Source organism: Cuculus canorus, chromosome Z (assembly GCF_017976375.1).
Source record: "Cuculus canorus isolate bCucCan1 chromosome Z, bCucCan1.pri, whole genome shotgun sequence".
NCBI lineage: Eukaryota > Metazoa > Chordata > Aves > Cuculiformes > Cuculidae > Cuculus > Cuculus canorus.
In genome coordinates this window covers 24,599,910-24,621,555 of record NC_071441.1, presented here as the reverse complement: position 1 = coordinate 24,621,555, position 21,646 = coordinate 24,599,910, and the positions used below count along the sequence as shown (strand labels likewise).

The 21,646-nt window shown below is 40.5% G+C and overlaps 1 protein-coding gene across 4 annotated transcripts in view; it reads right to left on the bottom strand.

The window, feature by feature from the left end:
* Window positions 1–21,646, bottom strand: part of ADAMTSL1 (ADAMTS like 1) — a 391,465-nt gene that overhangs the window by 48,392 nt on the left and 321,427 nt on the right. For all 4 annotated transcript variants that reach the window (XM_054053917.1, XM_054053919.1, XM_054053918.1 and 1 more), the window contains 2 exons: window positions 7,241–7,451; window positions 985–1,164 (listed from right to left, as the gene is read on the bottom strand). In XM_054053917.1, the coding sequence (XP_053909892.1) occupies window positions 985–1,164; window positions 7,241–7,451 (391 nt within the window). The remainder of the gene's footprint in view (window positions 1–984; window positions 1,165–7,240; window positions 7,452–21,646) is intronic.

Genomic DNA, 21,646 nt, shown 5'->3' with positions numbered 1-21,646 from the left:
AACATAATCCAAACCACATAGCATCTTATTGTGAAGGAGGACAGAATTTGGAACAGAATTACCATCTTCACTTGCCAGAATGGCTATGTGCCATCTGGCAGCAGACTTCATGAGAACACCCGTTACTTGAGTAAAACTTCAAGTCAGGTCAACATATGAAGCATGCAGGTGGGAGAAGTCTGTGAGGTGACCAGTGTTTCTTTAACAATTAATACAACTCCACCTCCTTCCATGAATGAGAACAGAGAGAGCTATGGCAGAGATTGCAAGATGAGGAATGATTTTTATGCTTACTGGCATTAAAAGGTCAAACCATATTTTCAGTTACACTGTCATAAATATGAACAGAATCTTTCTTAAGCCAGATGGGGCCAGAAAGGGAGCCTGGGGAAGGGCAAGAAACTTCAGTAGAGTGAGTTTGTTTTGCAATCCCTACATCGAAGGAAGGAAGTAGCTAGCTAACATCACAAAAGCAGTGTCCTGGAATGAAAGAGGCTTGGTGTCTGTAATGATGGGCCTACAGCAGACTGCAGGATTCCCTCCCTTCCCTTCTCTGGATCATAGGGAAAGGTTGGAGTGGTCCCAAGAGGAAAAGACAATTGACATCCGAACAGCCAGGCTTTGGGAAGAAAAAGCATTTAGCTTGGGAGAGTAAAGATTACTCATCTTTGATGCCTTGGATGAACATAAACATAGGCAGGGACAGAGGCAGAGATTTATTGTTTTGAGCATGGCTTGTGTTTATGCAAGAAGGCATTAATGGTTTGGCTGGATGGCTAAACCACATTCTGTTGAGGGAGTCTCAAAAAGGAACATCTAGCTAGTGATAACATTCCCCACCATGATGATAAGGACAGATTACAGGACAAAACTGGGCATAATACGCTTCGTCCAGTCTGAGCTAATTTAGCTCCTTTTTCCCAGGAAACCAAGCGACTTCACTGGCAAGAACAGCACAATTATAGGGCATATAAATAAGCATACCTGTGTCCAGTCAGAGAGAAGCCACTCATTGGGACAATCTTCATTTTTGCAGGCTTGTTGGGTACTTGGCTTTGGTGTGAAGCAGAAGGTTTCTGGCAGCTCTAACAAGCTTCCATCCGCTAGGCGCTGCTTACAAAGTGCATCTCGCTTCTGGACACCACCACCACACGTCTGTGAACACTGTGGGAGATAAGAGTCAGCCACCTTAAGTTGTACTTGCACCATGGCAACTTGAAGCAAAAATTACTTGTGAATTTCGGTAGAAATCAACACTCAATTCTTACCAAATAGAAAGTATAAGAAAAAATTTCACATATGTCAAGGCAGACTTCTTTTAAAAAGTCAGAAATATTTTGGAAAGAAGCAGAAGGTATTTTTTGCTAATATTTAGAAAAACTGCTTCAGTATTTCTGAAATGTTTTGTTTTCAGGTGTTTGTACAAAATACATGGAAACAATGGGTCAGAATTGCAGTATGGAGGTGGAAAATTTGTCCTTTCCTGTAACCGCTAACTGGAAAATGAGAGACTTGCACATGATATGGAAGATCCGTATCCTAATGTCTCTGTCTGAACTCTGACTGTGCTACTGACGGTGCCAAAAAGAGTGGAAAAGCCTCCTCCAGCAGCAGATGATTCAAGACCTTCATTCCCAGGATTTGATCATATATATTAGATAATAACAGCTATGAAGTATATAGTTAGCTTGAACTAAATTTAGTTTGATTAAAAATGTTTCTATTAGCAAGAAAACAAGTGGAAATTTAAGAGTGTGATAAATAAAAAATCCCCCAGTTCATCAGTTTTCTTTTTTTCCCTGTCATAATTTTCTCTTTTCTCATTTCTAATCTGCATGATGCAGCTCAAAACTTAAGCATTCAGCCTAGAATGCATGTCCTCGAAGATTTCTTCCACTATGGCATTTCTCTGATTTTTAATTAATGCAAAAGCGGAATATCAGCTGCAATATGCTGTTTGTCTCAATAATTGGTTTGTAAGGTTAATATAATAAACCATTAAATATCCATGCAGCCCTTTTGTATTTATGGCTGTGATGACACCAATGTGCACACTCTGGAAAAGTCAAGGTGGAAGGTTTAATTTGAATCAAAATAAATCAAGATGATTAATATTCAGAGAATCTACCTCCCCTCTCTCTTTAATGTCAGTATTCCTGTCTGTATCCATTTTCAAGGCAAGCAGGGCAGGAAATTTTGAACAAGCAGATTTAATAACTTTTCTGAATCTGGTTTGTAAATTTGCTGCTCAGACATTTTTGCCAAGCATCTCTTTTCTGAGACTGGTAACAGGATTGCAGTTCTTCTGCTCAGTACAGTCAGCTCAAATTCTTTATACTCTCTTCTCCTAGCAAATAAGAAGCAGGATCTTACACTATACTGACATGACCGTGAGTTGCTTATAGCTTGCAACATGGGAATAATGCCTGAGATGCAGAAAACCATATGAAGTATTACAACTTAAACTCAAGCAGTTGAAAACAAACTGTTACAGACAATCTTGCGGTCATGGAAGGCCTTTCTGTCTTAGAGAAAGCTGCATAAACTTTAATGCTAGTCTGATTATTTAGGATGTACATTTTCCCTGAAAGGCAGAAAAGAAGTGCATTTATATTCAATTTGGTCTGCTTTCTTGTGAGTAAAAATAGCTTTTGTCCTACTCCCTTAAAATGCTACAAAGCCCAAAGGCTTCAAAAAACTTAAACAAGTAAAACAATACTTCAATTTTCAACAAAAGAAAACATTTATCATCCCTTCATTTGAGGACAATTCATTCCTGAGCAGAAAGTAAATAAATAAAAATATGATTAAAAGTATTATTTCAAGATTGCCTAAGGACTGTCATTCTATACTGGAGTCAAAATGGGTTAGGCAGTGTTTGAATACATCAAAAGCAAGCTCCTTCTGTCAATCGATCAAATGCCAGTTAGACTTCCTGCCCTTCCATCACTACTGGGTGAAAAGGTAAGACATAACAGATCTTCTCTTGCTTCTTGCCCTTCACTCATTTACACAGCTTTGTTCTCTGAAGAATAACTTGCTACTTCACACCAAACTCTATTGCTGAATGCCAGAGAGAGCCAAACCCAGTAATGAGATTTTCCCTTGTCTGCAGGAATGCTCTTCTAAAACAGTCCTGGATTACTGCACTGAAGCTGTGCCTGTATTTCACCTCTGAAGCCTCCACTGCCCTGGAGTCTTTGCTGATTTTTCTCTAGTGGAAGATACCAGTGGTCACATTTTTCCAGGAAAGGGGGTAATCAATGACAGCAACATATGCTTGTCTTTACAAGCAATATGAAACAGTAGTTTTAGAACATCCTCATTCAGACATATCCCATCTTAATACCATGCTGTCTCTCTCTGCTGCTCAGAAAAATAGCACAGCACAATTACAACACTACAACAGGAAAAAGTGCTTGCATCACAGGGTGGGTTTTGCCTCACTTAACCAAGTAGGTAATGTGTGGCTGTTGGAACTATGTCTCCTGATACTCTGGACGCTACAGAGACAAGAAAGAGATGCCTGCAGCAACTGTTTTGTCTTTTGGTAGAAGGGCTGGCATATATCATTTTAAATTGCTGGTGAAACTGTGGCTTGACTTCCCTCACAGTAGTCATTGTTTTGTTACCTGTTCTGCTCAAACAACAATCTGCAAACGATAATTAACACAAAGAATTGACAGTCACCATTGAGAGCAGGGGCGTAAAGTGTCTCTCTGCCCCAGCACATTTCTATGAGCATCTACACACATGCATACAATGCACAAGATTTAGGCAAACCTACCATTTCCATTGCCTGGGAGGCAGGGAAGCAGGTCTCTTCTCAAGCTTAAGGAGGAAAGTCAGTTATTAATGAAAAATAAGGGGCTAGGCAACTGCCTCTCAGCATGTTAACTGTTAGGGGTTTGGGAGAGTAGCTGAATGTTTGAAAAGATGTCATTTTATGGTCAGTTCTTGTTACAAGGACATTTGAAGAACGGCTTATTGTACCCCTCAGCTCTCCCAGGCGATTTAACTTTTCACTGCCCTCTACTTGGTTGTGCGACTACAGCTGTATAAGTTTTTGCCTTACTCTCAAAAATGAATTCTTTGTTATGACTCTACAGTAAGATAAAGTGTCTACAAAAGGAGTAAACATTTTAAACTCAGCAGGTCTTTCAGTTGCTTTCTAAGGCCTGACACTTGGAGATTCCCAAAGACATCTTACGATGTGGAGAAAAAATAGCTAGGAAAATATCTGAAAATATTAGCAGGTTACCTATGTTGACTCTGTTGTCAAACCATTGTTCTAATTAACTATGGAGCAAGGACAGAACCAAGCAGCTAAAAAAGAATGCTAGGACTGAGACTATGAAGCTTATTCAGTCATAAAATAAAGGCAAATGAAGATTTACTAATGGATGTCTCCTATTTGAGGTCTGCAGAGTAGGTAATTAATCGGGCTTTGCAAAAATGGAAGTTTATATCCACATCCCTCCAGAAGCATACTACTGAAAACAAGATAAACATCCCAATACATTTAGCTAAGAAACAGATCTATTTAAAAATAAATAATCTTCAGTCTGTAAAGACATACTTCAAAAATTGCTTGGAATGTTACAACACTGATAAATATGTTTTTATCTGACAGGAACACTGGGGCTTCCAGTGTCATTTTATTCAGACAACCCTTCTTTAACAAGCATAAAACAACTTAGAAAAGGAAACATTGTTCACTGCAGTTTAAACCTTGTGTTTGTTTTTTTTTTGCTTGAAACCATTGTGAAAGGGTGCTCCAAAAACCATGATGAACTCCACAGATCAGTCCAAAGAACTGGCTTTAAACCAGACTGTGTGGAGAGCAGATGTTACCTTCTAGTGTTGGTGAAGCTTTAAAGGGCCTAAGGGCCTTCCTTAGGGTGAAGAAGATACCTTTTTGCAGGGTCCTCCATATTCCCATATTTGGGGAAACCTCTTAAGAATTTGGGGACTGGGGAGGTGTTGTGGGTCCCTTAATGCAAAGAAAGAAATCCTCCTGCAGAATTTCTTCTGCTGGAGGACTCCACAGCAGCTCTGCTGCATGACAGCAACTCACCACCAGAAGTCTCACCCACTCACATCCTGTCCAAAAGTTATTTTCCCTCACACATCCCAGGAGCCCAACAGCTGTAATAATCCCCAAATGCAATGCACTGGCCCGATGGTGCAGGTTTTCACATGGAGGTCATCTATGGGAAACCTGAGTGAGACAGAATTGTGAGGTCTGACTTTCTTACAGGGTGGAAATAACTGTAACAGGTTGGTGGTGCAAAGAAGGAAGACAGGTGTCTTTCAAAAACGAGAGAATGGAAATTAATTTTGATGGATTTTCTTGCATTATAGTAATCTAAGCAGACACAGAAGACACTAGGCAGAGAAGTAATTTTTTTTTTGTGCTGCTTCTCCTGGTGAAAATTAAGGATAGGAAATATAAGTGACCCTGTAGTGAGGAGCTACGTACACAGCTGGCCAGCTTGCAAAGCCTGTGGAGGTAAGTGCAGAAGAGCTATAACATGACCTTCATTAAGATGCAGCAATGAATTGTAGCACAGGTTCTCTCTCTTCACTCAGCCTGGAGAAGGCAACAGCTAACACAAAACGCGTGAATTCAGCAGTTTTATTTAATTCCTGATTAACATGCTTATTAAAGCCTTTATACTTAACCTCCCTGCTTCCTAAGATCTACTATACCTTTCAAAAAGAGAGCATATTTCAGAGCCCCATAGCAGACACAAAAATGACTAAACCATCACTTCAGCAGAGATACATGTTTGCAATGTTAAGGAAGATGTGCAAATCTTGAAAAAAAAATCTGTTTGGACATTGCTGTAGTGGAAACTATTTCAGTACCATTTTAGAGTGGCCTATAGCTTATAGTCACTGTCAGCAGAAAGTAAACTTTTCAGCATGCTGTAATATACACCTCTTCTGAGTGTTGAAATAAACTCACAGAAAATTGCTTTTTGTAAGGACTGTGGCAAATTATAGGATTTTAAAGAGCAGAGGCACTCCCTTTACTATATCCTATCTTTGAAATGCTCAACTTTACTATCTTACGTGCTAGCAGAATACTATTTATTATTTACACAAACAGCATTTATATAGGTCTATAAGCTAGAAATATTTATAAGTACAACTAAGTAAATACATGTATGTGAATATCAGTAGACAAATTAAAGCATGAAACATCACTGAACTGTTTCAAACAAAGAACTAATGCCTAGCTTTGACAGAACAGTAGGCTGGCATAAATTTTCATTACTAGTATTGCTGCCCAAACACAGAGCTCTCCAATACAGTACAGCTTCACACGCTTATTGACTCTATTAGGTGAGTACTTCAACATCTCCCTGGCTGTTAAGTAAAGAGCAGATTTTATAGATGGGCACTGAGTATGCTTATGTAAGCACTGTGCCAAGAATTCATAATTTTATCACACGATGGAATGAATCTGTGCACTCATCAGAAGTGAAGATTTAAATAGGACTTTTGCTTGCACCTTCATCACACAGTCTTGCACCTCCCTTACTCTTGACAACAGGGCAGGACCCTTTCTTACTATGCATTATTATAACCAACAGAAGCATCTTTAAGTCTTTTGAATTGCAAAAGTACTTTCATTTGCAAGCAAATGGCAACAAATAAACTCATTTCAGGTTGCCTTCCAAAGTCAAAACATCTTCTACAGGTCCATTGAGTAGACAACAATTGCAACATTAGCATAACAAGACATCCATCTCTTAAATGGAACTGCCCAACACTCATTCGAGACTCTGAAGGATGAGGATTGTTTCTTGTCCTAAACTGAATTACTACTTGAGAATATACAGAATATCCAACATGCTTTAAAGAGTCTCTTCTACTTGAACCTTACAACTTTGTATTCCTGGAAACCTTGGCATTGCTAAACCAAATCTAGTCCCTGCACTGACCATCATATTCCAGATATTTTTCAAGATATATTCCAGATATATTCAAGAATCCCTAGCCAGCTGTTAAGAGTTTCCAGTAATTTGCATTAGCAGTAGCTACAGTCATTATTTACCTGTAAATATCGATGCATTTTTTTAAAGAGGAAAAAAGCACACTTTTTCATTTTTTAATGGCTCATTGAATGATTAAGGAATTGTCTTGATGAACTAAAGCAAAATGATGCCTCAGTAATGCATGTAATGACTACTTTAACAGTCATAAAATGAGATTACACATACATTCTTACCTCTGTCCATTCTGTAGGATACCAGGACGGTGGGCAGTCGAAGCGATTACAAGCTTGCACAAGGGCTGGCTTAGGTTTATAGCACAATTCATCTGCCAAAACCACAGTCTCATTAGTTTCTCTTGATAGTAGATGAGAACAGAAGACATCTCGTGTCTGCAATCCAACCCCACAGGTAAGACTGCAAGTGCTCCATTTCCCAATCTCCCATCTGTGAAGGAATCAGAAAAGAAAACCTTAAGCACAGAATTAAATCACTTGAATTTTTGTCTTTTTGTAATGACAGATGGAGTGAAGAAACAGTAAATGAAAGAGAATTTTCCCTCTCTGATTATTGTCACTCTCCTTGTAGCTGCATGATGAGTCTACAAAGAATATTTATTCTTCCTTTGCAGTTTCAGTTCTTGCCTAAGGCTTTTGGACTTCAAGGCTTTGGGATGCCTGCTATATCATAAGAACAGTTTTGTGTCCTAAATTAAAAGTTTTTGGTGTGCAGGAGCCTGGACAACACATTTCAAGATTGAATGGATTTAATTAGCCATTAACAAAGTCCATCAAAGGAATATAACAGTGAACTGCTGAGCAGGAATTTCTTCCAGCAGATCCGGTCACGATGTTCCTCTCTAACTTCGCCTTCTTGTGGACATAAGGAGTCCTAAGGCCTTGAGATATGCAATGGGAGAGTAGGGAGGTACTCTTCAATCCTTGGGTGAACACCTGTCACTGAGCCAGACCTTCTCTGCACTAGCTATGTAAATCCTGCACCAACAGGATTGTTGCAGACTGAATTTCAGCACTCATCATGTTAAAACCAGATCTCTGCTGATTGCACTGTACTGAATACAACCCCTAATTCTGTCAGCCATATACAGAAAACTGCTTAAAATATTGTCTTCCACTCTTGTAGTCTACTAGAGGGCACTTCAGAGATATGCCAAAAGTATACACAAAAAAGTCCTATTTCAGAATGAGAATGTAACTCATCAACTTTATGCATAACACTGTGTTGACCAGGACATACCCCCACACCCAGAATGAAAGTGTAAGAGTCAGATACTGCCACCTTTTCTAATCATGAAGAACAGCTTCCCTTCCTACATGACGTTAATGAAATTGATAGCTGGGGGAATAAATTAAGCATCTAGGACAAGGAAGGCTCAGAGTACCTGCCTGCGACGAAAGCAAAGCCAGGCAGAAACTAAAGAGACTGATTATGAAGAAAGACACCCTCACAGGCTCCAAGGAGGATGTAGGCAGATGACGAAGGAAAGTTATGAAACATGTCAACAGTATGAAGCAGAATATGTGGAAGAAGCAGAAGAAAACACTCTTGACAGTCTGAGATCAGCAGTAAATGGAAACTGGTCAGCACATTTAAAATGCATCATGTTGGTAAACACATTGTGGAATTAATCATTCAAGGTTGTGCCACCCTTCAGTAACTATTTATAACTTCTCTATTTATTTCATAAAATTGTTTTCTGCATTTGTTCCCTCCCTCTCAGTAACAGCCATAACAAACTGAAACAGGTAGTAGATAAGGAATATTTTTTTAACCCTAGATGATAACGCTGATTGTTCAAAAAGCCACACTGCTCCTCTTCTGTGCTGCATCTGCGGATGACATTCTCTGATTTTTTAACATCACAGGATACGTCCTAGTCATCACCATGAGCTCCAACAGCACTTTAGTTGGTTATAGACAACAGCCTCGGTTCTGCCTGTAGCAATGACAAAAATGTGTTTAACCCTTTCTAACAATGATCACATAACTTGCATACTGATCTAGAAGCTGCAATGGTCACTTTCCATACATTGAGGGCCTGATACATGTCCTGGAACCTATTTAGCAGAGGAATAGGAGTGACATCTGTCATCCAGTTAAACTAATCTGGAGCATGTTCTCCACAAGAATGACCTTGGGGAGAGGTCTTCCCAGATTTTCCCATAAAACTGTCAAATAATGCGGATATCTGCTACTCTTCAGTTTTGGCACAATCTAAAAAGAAGATACTTGAGTACCTGCTGAAAAGAAGGTATTTTTTTATTTTACAATCTATTTGATATATGTCTATTTGCCAGAGTTTCTTTTATTCATGTGATGGTAATAGCTGTTGCCTCCAGCAGCCTATTATTTGTTGTTGGTATAAGTGCACAATGTTTCTGTTGGCAGTTCACATCTCACTGGCTAGCAGGCCACATAAGCTCTTTAGAAATCTTGGCTTCTGCAGAAGAGAGTGTCTGTTTCTTCTTCCAGAGAGAAATGGTATGTTTCAGTAAAAAGAAAGGATTTAATTTTCTAGTGTTTGCAATTTCTCTTGCAGGTTGCATCTGTTGTACTAACTATAACCCTGTTTTGTTCACAATTCTTTCCAGCTGCTTTAAACAGTGGATTCCTTCAAAGTGCTCAGAAAATAGGAGGACACATTCTCTCCTACCTTTGTACTTTCATAGCCCCCAGTGATTTTTACAGGCTTTCATAGACAAAAAGTAAAGAATGTAAAGTAGAGCAGAGACATACAAAGTAGAGCAGGGATATGCAAGTAACAAAACTCAAAAATGACAGATATGATTGGCAGAATTTCAGAGTTCTAAAAAGCAAGAGAAGGTCAATGATAGCCCTACACAACAGAACCACAGGGCTGTAGAATTATTTAATATCAGGTAAAGGTGCTTGCAAAATAATAATATTCTACTAAATTTAGAATTTAGGTTTTAAACTACTTGTGCTATTGGAGAAAATATATATTTTTTTTTAATACTGCTTTTCTGTAGTAACACAGTTTCACACTTACTGTAGAGTATTAGTTGATGCTAACTGAAGTAATTCCTGAATTATTTCATGTGGTCCTTATCTGCACATTCCTCTATCTCTTCGTTCTTTTGGGTGTTTTGGTCACACTGAGCTGAATCATCCAATGTGTATGGCATACAAAAAAGAATAAGGTCATCATGTTCTGCATGCATCTGACAATATAAGAATTAAATTAGGAAACAATCTTATAATTAGAAGTAACTACCTATTGTAGTTACAGGATCAAGCTAGAGGGACCTTGTGCAGGTGGAACTGGCATCTTTGTGAGCTGATCATGGTGTTTCTTTAGAAAAGATCTGCACACTTCATAACCTAGCTGAAAGTCATTTGTTTGGTTCTTCCTGTATTGCTTCCCAGAACTTGGTGAAGAGGCTATAGTTTTGGTTCGAAACATTGTTTTCATCCCTCCTTCTTTCTTCTCCACTGCAGCCCAAAGCTATACTAAAATGTAGCAACAGAAAAGCAATGTCTTTTTAGTCTTTCTTACAACAGGACTTCAGCACATCTGTGCTTCTAAACCCCTGACTTGTCCTAATTCTAGTTCTACGAGTTCAACAGTTGTCTGCTTCTGCCTCCTAAATATCACAGAATCACAGAATCACAAGGTTGGAAAGGACCCATTGGATCATCGAGTCCAACCATTCCTAACACTCCCTAAACCATGTCCCTAAGCACTTCATCCACCTGTTCCTTAAACACCTCCAGGGAAGGCGACTCGACCACCTCCCTGGGCAGCCTGTTCCAGTAGCCAATGACTCTTACTGTGAAGATTTTTTTTCTGATATCCAACCTGAACCTCCCCTGACGGAGCTTCAGGCCATTCCCTCTTGTCCTGTCCCCTGTCACTTGGGAGAAGAGGCCAGCTCCCTCCTCTCCACAACCTCCTTTCAGGTAGTTGTAGAGAGTAATAAGGTCTCCCCTCAGCCTCCTCTTCTCCAGGCTAAACAACCCCAGCTCTCTCAGCCGCTCCTCGTACGACTTGTTCTCCAGCCCCCTCACCAGCTTTGTTGCTCTTCTCTGGACACGCTCCAGAGCCTCAACATCCTTGTGGTGAGGGGTCCAGAACTGAACACAGTATTCAAGGTGCGGTCTCACCAGTGCCGAGTACAGAGGGAGAATCACCTCCCTGGACCTGCTGGTGACCCCATTTCTGATACAAGCCAAGATGCCATTGGCCTTCTTGGCCACCTGGGCACACTGCTGGCTCATATTCAGTCGGCTGTCAACCAGCACCCCCAGGTCCTTCTCTTCTGTGCAGCTCTCCAGCCACTCTTCCCCAGTCTGTAGCGCTGCATAGGGTTGTTGTGCCCCAAGTGCAGGACCCGGCATTTGGCCTTGTTAAACCTCATCCCATTGGTCTCGGCCCAGCAGTCCAGCCTGTTCAGATCCCTTTGCAGAGCCTCCCTACCCTCCAGCAGATCCACACTTCCTCCCAGCTTAGTGTCATCTGCAAACTTGCTGAGGGTGCACTCAATGCCTTCATCCAGGTCATTGATAAAGGCATTGAACAGAGCTGGACCCAGTACCGAGCCCTGAGGAACTCCACTTGTGACTGGCCTCCAGCTGGAGTTAACTCCATTGACCACCACTCTCTGGGCCCGGCCATCCAACCAGTTTTCAGCCCAGGAGAGTGTGCGCCTGTCCAGGCCAGAGGCTGACAGTTTCTGAAGCAGAATGCTGTGAGAAACTGTGTCAAAGGCTTTACTGAAGTCCAAGAAGACTACATCCACAGACTATCCCCCATCCAGTAGTCGAGTGATTTTGTCATAGAAGGTGATCAGGTTAGTTTGGCAAGATCTGCCTTTTGTAAACCCATGTTGACTGGGCCTGATCACCTGGTTCTCTTGCATGTGCTTCATGATAGCACTCAAGATTACCTGTTCCATGACTTTCCCTGGCACTGAGGTGAGACTGACAGGCCTGTAGTTCCCCGGATCCTCTCTGCAACCCTTCTTATATATGGGCACAACATCTGCCAGCCTCCAGTCTAGTGGAACTTCCCCAGTCAGCCAGGACCTCTGGAAGATGATGGATAGGGGTTTGGAAAGGACATCCGCCAGCTCCTTCAATACTCTTAGGTGGATCCCATCCGGCCCCATAGACTTGTGGGCGTCTAGCTGGGCAAGCAAGTCTCTAACCGCCTCCTCTTGGATCACGGGAGCCTCAATCTGCCCCTCTAACTCTTGGATTTGTAAACAGAAGGAAGAACTTTCTTTGCTATTAAAGTCTGAGGCGAAGAAGGCATTTAGTACCTCAGCCTTGTCCTTATCCCCTGTCACTGTAGTGGTTACATATTTAAGTGCAAACTAGACTTTTAAAGTATTTCAATTACTGTAGTTCATAAGAAACAAAATTCAAAAGGTTTTCATCCTTTGCAGAGGCTGACAGACGCAATACATTGAATATTTAAACTGATTGATGGAAAACTATATAAATACAAAACTATGGAGATATTAAGAGATTGCTAACAGAGAGGAATGTAACAGGAAAAATGTAATTCAAAGCACTGGATGTGTTGAAATGAATATGTGTCTATTAGTGAGACGTTTTAGAACACATGTATACACATTTTTCAGATAAACAGAGATGAAAATAAGTTTCCATCAGAATTGTATAGGGAGCAGAGGATGCTCCCTAAATACAGCTTATTTCAAGTATTATCACAAATTCAAAATACAAAACTGATCACAGAAACTTGTCACTTTTAAAATAAACAACCTCCTGCTTCCAACAGACCGTTGTGATACCTTAGTAGCATTTTTAGAGTTGGTGAAGTATATGGACACATGAAGATCGACAAACTAAGTAGTAAACATGACCTGACTTCTCAAGGCAATGGTATTCTTTAAGGTTATCTAGTAGAGAATGCTACGGATGTGGTCTAAAAACTGCACATAAATTCACAAAAACCTCAACCAACCACAGTATTAAATTTCTTTTACTTCCAGGAACTATAAGCTAAACAAGTGAATTAGTAATGGATGGATTTTATGAGCAGAAAAATACCAGTTAGGAAATCTAACAATCAGTTCATATTACGAATCAGACTAATTATCTGTAATATACTATTAATTTTACAAATTAAGATTGTAATTTCTAAAGAGCCAATAAGAAAACAAAATTTTACAGAGCAGACTCACTAAATAAATTAAGTTTGACTAAGAAGTACTTATGTGTGCTTAACTTCTGGTAAACAAGCTGTTTCCAGAATTAATCATTGTCAGTATGATTTAAAGTGTGAATATTTGCAGATCCCTTGAATAAAAGAAAGAAAACAATTGCAAAACTCCAGTTGCCAAAAAAAGCCCAATAATCTGAAAATCTTGAATTCAATCACAGCACAATTATTTTGTATCATAAACAAGATGCTCTCAAAAAACAGCTGAAGAACGCTGCTTCTAGTAAGGGAAATTATCTTGACAAAGTTAACAAAACTCTTGCCTGTGATCCTCGAATTAAACTTTATCATGTTATATTTAAGAAGTTTCAAGCTTTGTGGGGACCCATATATTCAATTTACATACAGTCTGGACATCTTTGATCAACTTCAAGTTGTTTAAAAGGGAAACAAAAAGGCTTCTAAAACATAACATGAATATGTACTTCTAAACAGTTCTATAAATTTAATTTTAATTTGAAAGGGCAGTTTCTTCTTTCTTGTGACAGAACAAAAAGTGTCATAGAATCATAAGGTTGGAAAAGACCTTTGAGATCATCAAATCCAACCATACCCGTCCACTACTAAATCATGTCCCCAAGCACCTCATCTACCCGCCTTTTAAACACCTCCAGGGATGGTGACACAACCACCTCCCTGGGCAGCCTCTGCCAGCACTTCATAACCCTGTCTGTGAAAAATTTTTTCCTAACGGCCAATCTAAGCTTCCCCTGATGAAGTTTAAGGCCATTCCCTCTTTTCCTATCACCTATCACTTGGGAGAAGAGATAAACACCCACCTCTCTGCAGCCTCCTTTCAGGTAGCTGCAGACAGTGATAAGGTCTCCCTTCAGCCTTCTCTTCTCCAGGCTAAAGAACCCTAGTTCCCTCAGCCACTCCTCATAAGACTTGTTCTCCAGCCTCTTCACCAGTTCTGCTGCTCTTCTCTGGACATGCTCCAGCACCTCAATGTCTTTCTTGCAGTGAGGGGCCCAAAACTGAACACAGCATTCGAGGTGCAGCCTCACCAGTGCCGTGTATAGGAGCAGAATCCCTTCCCTGGTCCTGCTGGCCACACTGTTTCTAATACAAACCAAGATGCTATTGGCTTTGTTGGCCACCTGGGCACACTGTTGGCTCACGTTCAGTTGGCTGTCGACCAACACCCCCAGGTCTTTCTCTGCCAGGCAGCTTTTCAGCCACTCTTCTGCAAGCCTGCAGCGCTGCATGGGGTTGTTGTGTCCCAAGTGCGGGACTTCATCCCGTCGGCCTCAGCCCATTAATCCAGCCTGTTCAGATCCCTCAGTAGAGCCTCCCTACCCCCCAGCAGATCGACACTTCCTCCCAGTTTAGTGTTGTCCGCAAACTTGCTGAGGGTACATTCGATCCCTCATCCAAGTCATTGATAAAGACATTGAACAGGACTGGACCCTGCAGTTCTGTTCGACATCTGGGGAACATCCGGAGCCCTGGGGAACACAGTTGTGACTGGCCTCCAGCCATGGAGGTAACTCCATTTACCACAGCCCTTGGGGCCTGGACCTGGCCATCCAACTAGTTTTTAACCCAGCAGAGGGTGCACCTGTCCAGGCCAGTGGTAACCAGTTTCTCAAGTAAGATACTGTGAGAAAGTGTGTCAAAGGCTTATTGTGTCATATTGTTACTCAAGCAGGACCAAGTGAGCAGGATCTTGTTACCAGCCTTTTGCTGAACTCCAGAGTGATGGAGACCAGAACTGCTGAAGCATGGACTAGTCTGTGAGTATCTGAATGTACCCTTTGACTCCAATAGGAAGACTCAAGTGCTGGGCTGGATCATACTCCTCTCCCATAAGTGTCTCAACAGCACATTTGCAACATTGTATCAATACTTTTTTCCTCTTGAGCTTCATCCATTTTGTCTGCTTAGGCTGTGGTCCTACAGCAGGGATGATCTCTTACTTGGTCTTCATCTTACTGCCTAGCCCAATGGCACTCTCAGCTTGACAGGAACCTGTAGGCATTAGCGTGCTATGAATAACAACACGGACAATAATGCACTGTTGCCTCAGTTTTGAAACGTCCCTGTCCTTGTTACAAGAACTACAGCCTACATAATAACTCTGTTAGCTAGGTAGACCAATAAGTGGCACCAGCTAGTAAGCAGCTCATAGTGGGAGAAGCTCCTGCAATGAGAGTTCTTGCCCCAGTGGAGCCATAAGCCTTCAGAACAAAGCACTCTTGCACCCCCATAGTCAGACTGGAAAAAGCAAATGATGTAGGTAGAAAGTGAAAAATGTATAATCTTGAGCCAAAGCACTATGGAGCCAACCGCTTGGATCAGTCCCTATATGCAGAGTATATCTGGTGAAAACCAAAGCATTCTAAGCTGTTAGGTGTTATAAGTAAAGAATATTTTCTAGAGATACATGATTTCATCCTGACAGAATCCTTTCAAGCACTGCCAAGAAAATTGAACACTGCACAGGAAAAGTAAACACCCTTCTTTACAAAGACCTCCCACACTGGCTCTAAAAAAATGAAATTATTCTGATTTTTATGTGGTTAAACCATATGAAACTGATACAAAAGAACTCTTCTTGTTTCTAAAGTAAACATTAACCAGTGGGGAGAGAGGTTTGCCTGGAAGCGTCTTACTTAATGTCTGACATTTGCCTGCAAAGAGATGTTCCTCAGTGCACAAGGGCTGGGTGGCAGCTGTGTATATATGCATGCAACAGACTGAGTAAATCATACGCTACATCAATACTGGTTTTCTCTTGTCACCTGTCAGCCTGTGCATCCTCCATTGGATCCTGCAAGATGAGAAATCTACTTGGAGCCCACACACCTCCTCGCTTCCTTGTCTGTTGTTGATCTGAGCTGTGTTTGTGGCAAATCTTCCTGTTTCATAGGTGTGAATGGCTTTCTTGAAGTTCCTTTAGCAGATTTATCTTGGGTTGAGTCAGTATCCTCAGTGACAGGTCTTAAATACCATCCAGAAGGTGATCTTAAACTTTGGACAGCAGGGAGAGTTACTGTCAATTGTGTTTAAGTAGCATACTGTCCTGCAGTGAAGCTACAGGATGGAGATGAGGACTCAGGTCAGTTCCTTGTTTTATAACCAAACTAGACTTGAAGATAGGGGCACAAAAGGTAAGAATTCAGTCACAACTATTTTTTTTTCATTCAGCCAAATTAACTCACAGTTAAATCAGTTTTGAAAAAGTTAATACTCAATTAAGAAATAAAAACGAAAATGCAAAGTACTTTTAAATCAGCAGCATCAGCAACAGAAAGGTAATTCATGCTTAGTTGTTGCTAAGTGCCAGTCCAACAAAATCCATTGCTCAGCATTACTGATGTGATGAGGGAGCAGAACAGGCAAGGAAGGTTTCAGGGCATTGTTGTGCACAAGGGAGAGTGAGGTACTTTTCTTCACCTTTCTTGCAAGTGGAAGGAATCCATTAAAGAGATACCTATACCCTCATCCAGAGGGACCGGGGCAGACTGGAGAAGTGGGTCTCTGAAAACCTCATGAGGTTCAACAAGGCCAAGTGTAAGGTCTTCCATCTGGGTAATCCCCATTTTCAGTACATGATGGGGGATGACGTGATTGAGAGCAGCCCTGCAGAGAAAGACTTGGGGGTGCTGGTTGACGAGAAGCTTGACATGAGCCGGTAAGGTGCACTTGCAGCCCAGAAGACCAACCATATCCTGGGCTATATGAAAAGAAGCGTGGCCAGCAGGTCGAGGGAAGAGATCCTCTCCCTCTATTCCTCTCTTGTGAGACCTCATCTGGAGTCCTGTGTCCAGTTCTGGAATCCTCAATGTAAGAAGGATACGAAGCTGTTGGAACAGGTCCAGAGGAGGGCTACAAAGATGCTCAGAGGGCTGGAGCACCTTCCCTACGAGGATAGGCTGAAAGATTTGGGCTTGTTCAGCCTGGAGAAGAGAAGGCTCAGAGGAGATCTTATAGCGACCTTCCAGTACCTGAACGAGGCCTACAGGAAAGTTGGAGAGGGGTTTTTCATAAAGGCTTGTGAGGATAGGACGAGGGGGAATGGGTATAAACTGGAGAGGGTCAGAATTAGACTAGACATCAGGAAGTGTTTCTTCACAATGAGTGTGGTGAGACACTGGAACAGGTTGCCCAGGGAGGTTGTGGCTGCCCCATCCCTGAAGGTGTTCAAGGCCAGGTTGGATGGGGCCTTGGGCAGCCTGGTTTAGTGGGATGTCCCTGTGCACAGCAGGGGGCTTGGAACTGGAGGATCTTTAAGGTCCCTTCCAATCCTAACTATTCTATGATTCTATGATTCTGTGATTCCATGCAGCCAACACATACAAGCAGATCAAAGTCTCAGTAAGAGTGCTCTGGGAGCTGGCAGAAGTGGCCTGCATTTGCTTTGAAGACCTATCAGTATCAATGAATATTGCAGCTCATTATAGCTGAAAATGGCAGGGAGAAATATTTATATAACAGAGCCACACAGAGGAAAATAGAGGTGGAATTCAAAACCCGAAGAACAGAGGGTAAACGGAGTATGGAACAACTCCACAGATGTCAGTTTTGGTTGCTGGGGTTAAACTTCTGACATGCCTCAAGCAATGTATATATAAGATTCCTTACAGAAAAAAATTCTTGTTGTTCCTTGAGTTGAAGACAGAGATCATCAATTTTTAGAGCAGGTTAGAAAAGAGGATTTGTCGTTTTCTACCAACACTTTGAACAGTGGGAGGTTTTCTAACGGATCTTTCAGGGGACTACTGCAGATGCAGAATGCATAAGCCACAGAGGAATATGCAAAGACAACATCCCTTCAGTGAACTGTTTTGGCAGAGAACTGGTCTGACAGATTAGCAGACATATTGACTACTGAAAAGTACGTAATAAGACTTTTACTCTGTATGATAACTGAGGCATTGAGATAAACTATAGCAATGGCTCTTTGACATAGCTACGCAGATCAGATTAGGCTTGACAAACAAATCAGTACTAGTTTTTACCTCAAGTTTAGATTTGGGCTTATGCTTAAAGCAATGTCGTCTTACACGAAGGTTGTTCCGTATTTTATGTGACATACAATGAAAATTGGTAGTACCTTTCAAAAACGAAGACATGAAACAGTTGAGGAATAGAGTAAATTAGTGGAAAGGTGGAAAGCTAGTTACGAAGTGATACAGAGAAGTTTGAGGAAAAGGACAAAAAATATACAAATTTGACTTGTAACAGCAGATGGCAGAAACTGAATGAAGAGTCTATGGAGAAACACAGTTTGGGCACTACAGTAGAGCAGGATAATACTCCTTGCCCTAAACCTACACTAAATTAATGCAAAACCAAAGAACTGCTGATTTATGAAATAAATTGTGTGCATCAGTCTATGAAGCGTTTGCATATGTTTTTTTCTGCAAAGAAGCAGAGGGAAGATTTAACACTCTGCTCCCCAAGACAGAGCTGCTTCACGTCGAATACTCCCTGGCTCTTTTCACATTGGAGGTCTCCATGCTGGACTGACTCGTAAGCCAATATCTTTTCTAAGAACTAACTTTATGCTATATGGAAAATGTGAAAAACCAGCTGTTCCAGAAAGAGAAATCAATAAATTTACAAAAAAACAGAAGGCAAAAAAACAAAAAAAAAAAGCTCAGCAGGTGAGAAAAACGTGCAATGGATTGATCATTTGTAATTTGAAATACCATCTAAAACGAAACATGTTAAAAATCAGATAGTTGACACATAGACAGCATGGAAAGAATACATGAGAAGACTGACTTCACAATCTGTAAAATCAATATTTACAAACACACATTTTTGTCCCACAGAATAACAACTCTCCCAATATCTAAGGATGTCTTTCCTGAAATGATCCATGTAGGATAGCAGTAAAGGAGATATCACTAGGTTAAATGGACAAAGAAAACTCATTCATGAATAAAATACCGTTAAGGTAATAGTGAGTGGGCTTGAGTAATTCTCTAGCAAGTCCAAGTTTTATGAGCAGTACTGCCACAAACACACCAGATAACATGAGCTTCTCACTGACCTGGCTGGTAGCATTACAGGGATAATATTTTCACTAGGATGAAGAGTTCCTGAACTAGTTCACCAGTGCAGAAGGTACAAACAGGCTGTCCCTCAAATCAGGCATACAAGGTTTCTCTCTAGTATTTTAGTAGAGGGAGGGGAGAACAGTTAAACTTAGGTATACATATCTGTATGGTACAGAGACTGAATCTGGGAAACTCCCAGTGTCTGCTAACATTTGAGTTCCCTTCAATAACTTTCTTGCAAAATACAGTTAGTAAGGCAGTACAAGAATTTTGTTCCAAGGGCACACTCAGATCCAACATTTCCTTTTTACTTTCCCCTTTGAGATCCTGAAACTGTGACTGATATTTTATTTAGTAACTCGTTCACTCTTCTGCAATAAAAGATGTTTTTCCTCACAGTGATATGCAGACATCAATCATGTGGGTGCTCCGTACACAGAGTGAGAAGGTTCTATGCTTGTGTTACACCGTACATAAATAACCAAAGTAACCATGGTGAAGTATTTAGATTTGTAGAAGTATCAACCAAAATCTGATTCTGACTCAAAAAATGCATGGAAGGAAAAGTTATCAATTTCAAAGTGATGGAGACAGAAAGGCTACTATTTATGTAGGCAAACTTGTATTAAACACTCTCATATCTCCATCAAAATAGTTATATCAGTACAGGTTTGTGTGTAGAATCACTAGACTACAGAATCACAACTTAGTAGACTTCTTCCCCAACTTTCCCTGAATGAGAAACTGGCTTCTTGGACCTTGGAGAAAATAATTAATTTAGACAGTACAGTTTGCTTCCTCATGGAAAAAGCGAATGCACTTGTCTGATGTATTTGAACATCTTTGTTCAGATCAGGAACCACAACAGTGTAAATATTATAATTTAAAAAAAAAACCCCAAAACAAGACCCAAACCTCCATCCATCCAGTCATAGTTATAACAATACAAATCTGTGCATCCACTGGGTGGTAAATAAGTGCATTGTTGTTCACCTCTATGCAAGTGGTCCAAGCCTTTCTCAAGGCTATGAAAGACTTAGGATCTACTAACACCTTATTACAATGTACAAGTCAGTTAGTCACATTTCTAATGTGTAATTGCACATCAAAACTCTACATCATCAGTCAGACCTTTAGTGCTTCACAATGTTAGCAGAGAGACCAGAGGAATGGAGATCACATAACTGAAGATGGAAAATTCATGGACACAAACAGCAGGGCTTGCTGTGCTTCTGCAGATGTGACAGTCTTATCTGGCAGACAGAGCACTCTTTGTTTAATCAGTCTAGCTCCTTGTATAGGTACTTGGTTCACTCCAAATTCAATGGAAATAAAAACGCCTCCTCTGTTTATTTCATGTATGACTCTTTCTGATGTGTAAGTATAGTACAGAAGTGTACAGTACCTTTCCAGTAGTTAAGGACATATTTTTATTCTCCTCTTACATATCTTACCTTGTCATCAATAAAGTTTTCTTGGTTTCAAAATATTGGGCATTCATTAGACTACTGCTATTACAAATTACATCAACAGTACTGTAAATGGAAGATATAACGGTGCTCTTAATTGCATCTGTTTTTAAAGGAAGTGACGATGCATAGTAAAATCAACCATTTATGAGACACTGTAGCTTATTTCACAGGTTACTGCTGCAGAGAAAAAGTTAATTCTGCCCATTATGCTACAAAACATTTGACTTGACTTCATGTTTGCCACAAAAGTAAAGACATATTCCTCATCACCACTGTTGAGAAAGCTATTTTTTGGCAGTGAAATCCTGCTGTTGTGGCAGTAAATTAATACTCAAGAAAACTGAGGATAAATTTAGAGAAAAAACCATAAGAACTAGAAGTCACTCTATGGGAGGATAAAATGGGAGCATATTTGTTTGAAATAATGATAAATAATATCAAGTAGCAGTTCTGGTTAGCCCAAGCATTAGAGAAGAGAAGGGTAGAGAGAAGTGGATTGTATGAAGGCAACTGGAAATTAACAGTGCCAGGAAAGAAAGAAGAGAAATTGTCCTCTGCAGAGGGATTCACTAAGTCCCTACCATGACTTTAAGCTCATACACATCACAAAAGAAGTTATAAAACCCCCCGGTATGGCATAACGGGATTGTTTCAATGCAAGGATGTACTAATTTGGCAAAACGTGTGGACTGAAGATTTGTGTAGAGGAAAATAATCTATCGAAGTATATAGGAATCTGAATAAGAAGTGTGATCTACATTCTTTGAAATCAGAATGGTCTAAGTTATTGAAAATCATTTACAAGTCACTAATATTTTATGAACGTGGGTTCCTTAATGCAATATAAGCTGCAGTGGAGGAAAATGTCTGATTGAAATCCTATCTAATGAAGGAACCACTATATCATTTAAGAAAGCAAAATGGATATGA